Source organism: Pinus tabuliformis, chromosome 5_2 (assembly GCF_031772625.1).
Source record: "Pinus tabuliformis cultivar Carrire ecotype Pingquan chromosome 5_2, CPIR1, whole genome shotgun sequence".
Lineage (NCBI taxonomy): Eukaryota > Viridiplantae > Streptophyta > Pinopsida > Pinales > Pinaceae > Pinus > Pinus tabuliformis.
This window is the reverse complement of record NC_142306.1, coordinates 260,237,855-260,243,200: the sequence shown is the minus strand read 5'-3', so window position 1 is coordinate 260,243,200 and position 5,346 is coordinate 260,237,855. Positions and strand designations below refer to the sequence as shown.

General features: G+C 30.9%; 1 protein-coding gene across 1 annotated transcript; it reads left to right on the top strand.

Moving 5' to 3' along the window:
• The first annotated feature begins 1,207 nt into the window (after positions 1-1,207).
• Positions 1,208-3,282, top strand: LOC149158503 (bidirectional sugar transporter SWEET3b-like). The gene is made up of 6 exons (XM_089437753.1): positions 1,208-1,321; positions 1,454-1,490; positions 1,589-1,811; positions 2,129-2,290; positions 2,380-2,499; positions 2,817-3,282. The coding sequence occupies exons 1-6, from the start codon at positions 1,285-1,287 to the stop codon at positions 3,057-3,059; spliced, it is 822 nt and encodes a 273-aa protein (XP_089293879.1). The 5' UTR covers positions 1,208-1,284; the 3' UTR covers positions 3,060-3,282.
• Positions 3,283-5,346: the final 2,064 nt, after the last annotated feature.

The following is a 5,346-nucleotide window of genomic DNA, read 5'->3' as shown; positions in this document are numbered from 1 at the left end:
TAAATCTACATTTATGAATATTCATAGAAAAAAATATCTATATTTTCTAGAAAAAGAAAAATCTAAAATAAAATAAGATGATGACACATTGTCATGTGTATAAACAAAATAAATACACTTAATTCAATTTTTCTAAGTTTATTAAAAAAACATATATGTTTATATTAAAAATGTTTGGGAACATAACAAAAAAAATTGCAAATTAACATATCTTTGAAATTAAAAACATAAAAAATTATATATTTTTTTTACAATATTAAATTATATAAATTTATGAATTTTTTATAAATTAAAATATCCAAATTTTATTTTATATTATTAATAATAATTATATGTTTGCTAATTGAGTGGGGAGTTTTATATTAATTTAGGATAACTGTGAAGCTTAAAGTGAACAATACACACAACCAACTTTATTTTAAATTAATTTTTCCGTGAATTAATTATCCATTTTCCAATTTTCCAATTTTATTTTTGAAAAAAGTTGAAATCCAAATTCGATCTTTAACCTATTTCACTAATTTCTTTAATTTTTAAGTTTAGCTATAATATAATCTAGTTTAGATGGAAATTTTAGTATGATTTTGATCAAATTCAGTAGAATTTTTGTAATTCTAAATTATAATTTTCTTAATTCAAGATTTTGAATTTCTTGCGATGATATTGAATCTATTTTCACTATAAAAACATTTAAACATTCGAACCCGTCAAAAAAAAATTATGATGTTGCTAAACATTCTTAAAAAAAAATTATGATGTTGCTAAACATTATTCAAACGTTCCTATACTATCAGGAAACAAAAATTTGAAACAAAATTAAGGGATTCCGGCGCTTTTTAAGCCATCCCTTATATTGATTTGGTTCCCACCACCTCAGTATTACGATTGATATAACTTTATTTTGCTGGGATCTCAGCGGCTACATGAAAAGCTGCTGGACTAAAACTTACCCCGCAGCCACTAATCTATTTTGCTGACATGGAAATGGCTTGCGTGAAAACTGGAGAGGGCGCGTTGACAAATCTGAGGTTGAGGTTGGTGGAGTGGTTCTCCGTGGAGAAACAAAGGCCACCATTCCTTCTTTCCACGTCGCTTAGACATGCCATGACCTCATGTGGGCGGTGAACTGAAAGCGGTAGCTCATGAATTCCTTTGCCTAATTTATTGTATAAATATGGCCGAAACCATTTGCGTATTGCACCATTCACAGAGCCCCATTGCCTCCATTCCTCTGTCTCGTTACCCACTCCATTTGGGTTCTGTTAGACTTTTTACAGGAAAAAAATGAGGAGCTACCTGCTTTTAGTAGTTGGCATTCTAGGTGCTTGGTCCTCTTCTCCACTCTTTTTAAGTTTTAAGCAAACTTGCAATTATTAGATTTTAGGTTTCTCGTTTGATTTAAGCTGAACTGATGGCTGAAAACGGGAGCGCTTCTTGCTGTTTTATGAAACAGGAAACGCTGCATCCTTGCTATTGTATGGAGCGCCCATGTAAGATTTGTCACTTTTATTACAAGTATCTGCCTTATAATTTCGGGAAACAAGTGTATGCTGAATTATAATCCTATGTTCTGAGTGAGTTTATGCAGGGTCACATTTAGGAGAGTGATAAGAAACAGATCGACAGAGAGTTTCTCAGGGTTCCCATATGCGATAGCTCTGCTAAATTCTCTGCTCTACTCGTTGTATGGATCGCCTCTGATCAGTAATGGTCTGGATAACATCTTGGTGTTGACCATCAATGGGGTCGGAATCGTGCTGGAGTTTATATTCGTTTGTATCTTTCTGAAATACGCCATACCCACAGCCAAGGTAGGTTTCAATACTCCTAGTCCGTTCTCTAATAGTAATATGCACCAGATGCTTAGACTTTCTGCTATGCACTTCTAAAGTGGCGGACTAAACCAGTCTTTGTATGTTTCTACATGATCTATATACATAAATAGATTCTAGACATGTATCTGCAGAATGTGATTTTAATAAAATTATATTTTTTTCATGAGCTGGGTCTCTGATTAGTGATTAGTTCCCTTTTGTTTTGATTCCAGAGCTGCTTTGCTCGGTGAATGAATTGATACGGATATTATAAGTTTCAAAATATTCCCAACTGATTCTTTGTTGGTGTGCAGAAAAGAATGGTGAGAACAATGGTGGGTGTGACGTTGGTGTTTGCCTGCATCTCAACAGTTTCTCTGGTTTCTCTTGGGGCTCAGAAGGATAAGAAAAAGATGGTGGGGATTTCGGGGATGGTTGTCACTGTGGTCATGTATGCTTCTCCACTTTCCGATGCTGTAAGTATCTAACTCCATCCCATGCCACTTTGTCCCTTATCTTCATCGAACGCGTGTTGACATTACTCGCACTGTGAAATGTACAAAAGTGGTCAGTGATACAGACGAAAAGTGTGGAGTATATGCCCATCCATTTCTCCGTCTTTGCACTGATCAACAGTTGTTTATGGATGATTTACTTCCTTCTCGACAACGACCTCATCCTAGCGGTAACATCATATGCAACACCTTTCTCTGTATATTTGTAGATATGTTAGTTTACAATCTTAGGTAGATTGTAAATTTTGGAGATATACAGTCAGAAAAGAGGTCAGGCAAGTGATCCTTTTTTCACTTTGGGATTTTGAGATATTTCTAAAATCTACAACTCACATTAAAATGCCCAAGTTTCATTTATTCCCACATAAAAACGCCCAAAAAAATGCCCAAGTTTCATTTATTCATGAGAGTATATATTGTTTAAAATCTCTGTACAAAAGATTCATTTTGAAAATCTGAGTTTTATATTATGTTCTGGTCAATACAGTGTCCAAATATAATTGGCGTACCATTGGGCATAGGTCAAATAGCGTTGTATTGTATGTACCGGAAGCAGTCAAGTAATGAAGCAAAGAAAGTGGGTCCATCTGATCCAGAGATTGGGTTGAAAGAGAAGGCAGTTGCAGAGGAAACAGATTCAACAGATGCAGAGGAAACATGTCAACAGAGCCTGGAAATGGCGCAGATCCAGGAGATGAAACATACCTTCGATGGGGTTGGGGAGAAGTGACAAATGTGTGCATTGAGGTCAGGCTGGAGACGATCAGAAAATTTGTTCCGCGAGTTTGGACTGCGTATACAACTTTTTGTTATACGCTTTTACGAGGGTTATTACCGCCATCAACTATATGCGCGTCAATAAACGTGGCTATATCCGAAAGAGAGGATGCGCGAGGTTGTAAGATTTTAATTCAGAATTTTTTAATTACTATGTGTTCATTGTATCTCTACTAATACTATATACTTGTTATTTGAGAAATCAAGGTAGATAATTCGGTTATATAGCTAAGAATTAATATTAAATATTTAAGAATCGATCAATTATAATATTGAGGAAATTAAAATGAATAATCATATTACATAATCAAAATTTAATAAAAATGTTTTCAAACGGTTATAATTAAATTCATTAAAATGTTTTTTTATAAGGTTAATTAATTATTTAAAAAGTTAATTAATTATTTAATTGATATAATTACATAAAATTATAAAAGATGATGAATAATTTCAAAATACTTAATCTTTTTACAAACATTTATCAATTATTTAATTAATATATTCTTATAAATTTCAAAAATTTTAATCACCACAGTACATTTTTTTTCCAATGGTTTGGAGTGTTGTTGACTTTATCAAGAAGAATTATGTATTCTAAACCATCACTTCTTCTCAGGGTTGGAATTTGGATTTCTCTTTACCCATCATATAATTTTTTTTTGACGTTTTGGTTCTTATACTCCCTATCAAGAAATGTTATGTTTAAAATTTTGCCCTTCAAGAATAATGTTCTTACAATAAATTAACCCTTCACCAATAAATATTTGATTATAAAATTACTTTTCAATAACATAATTATGTTAAATTTTCACATATTTATCATAAGGAAAAGAGCAAAATGACAATAACACACAAATTGCTTATTAAATCTTGAATCTTAGTTTGAAATTGCATGGAACCTTCACAATAAAGTCTTTGGAACTTGAAATCAATTGTCCTTGCCCCAGACATGCCATAGCGTTTCTATATATGAGATATAACTAAGGATATCTTATAGGACATATAAGATGACCAACATAGTAAAACTATTGAATGTTATCAATAACTCAAAAGTAGATTAATTAATATGGTTTATGTTATTATTTAGCATCGTTTTGGATAATGAGATATACACTAATGTTAACAACAATGAATGTATAGTATTTGAACCTTTTAAAAATTAGTAGACAAAAATTATAATAAATGGACATTGTAGATCTCTTAACATCATGTTATAGGATTATGTTATGATTTCTTCCACTATTACATTCTTAAAGAACAAACACTTATAAAATTAAATGTGGTAAAAGTATGCTCTCATCAAATCCTTCCTTCTATTTATATCAAATTGTAGTAAAATCAATATATATAAACAAAAAACCATTGTGTATTAAAGTAACATTAAATAAAATCATAAAAAACTCACTTTAACTAACTAGTTAGTTTACTTTTTAGACAAAATAATCTATTTGAATATTCAAAATAATTTTCATCTTGGTGTATTATTTAGAGACTATACTCTTTAATATAACTTACAGACATATCAACTAAAAATTAAATATATTTAAATTATCATCCTTACAATTGTGGAGAATTCAAAAAAAAATATTGAACATTTGAAACATGTTTATTTTTCTTATTGGAAGTATATAATAAATCCTAGGTAGAGTACTTGATGGTTATCCATTGCATATATTTCAAGTGTCATTTAAAAACAACAATTTATATTATACCATCAGAAAGTTTTGATTCCCAATAAGACTAAGTTCCATGCAAATTAGGAGATAATTTTTTACATTATCTAATATAAGATTTGATACAAAACATAAATATATGACACCCTAAAAGGGCACAAGAACATACCACCAATGTCTAGTTTTCATATCCATCTAATAAGAGAAATTCATTTTACAACAAATTATTAGTTGTTTCAAAGTGATGTTACAACTTACAAGTTTCCAAATTTCATTGCTCCAATGATAATGTAAGCAAAGAAATGAATCAAGTTGCATGGAAGCTATTCATTAAATCCAAATATAGATGGAGATTGGATATATGTGCAAAAGAATCTCCTCATATTTAAATGCATCTTGAGAAACATAAAGGGAAAGATGCTATGCCATAGTAGAAAATTGCTCCAATCTAAATGTCTCACATCTTTTACTGCATTTTTAAAAACGTTGGTAAGATTTGGGACACCTAGGTATATGAAATGCAAATAGACAAAAAAAATAATAAACATCTCATGCTCCAATATGTAA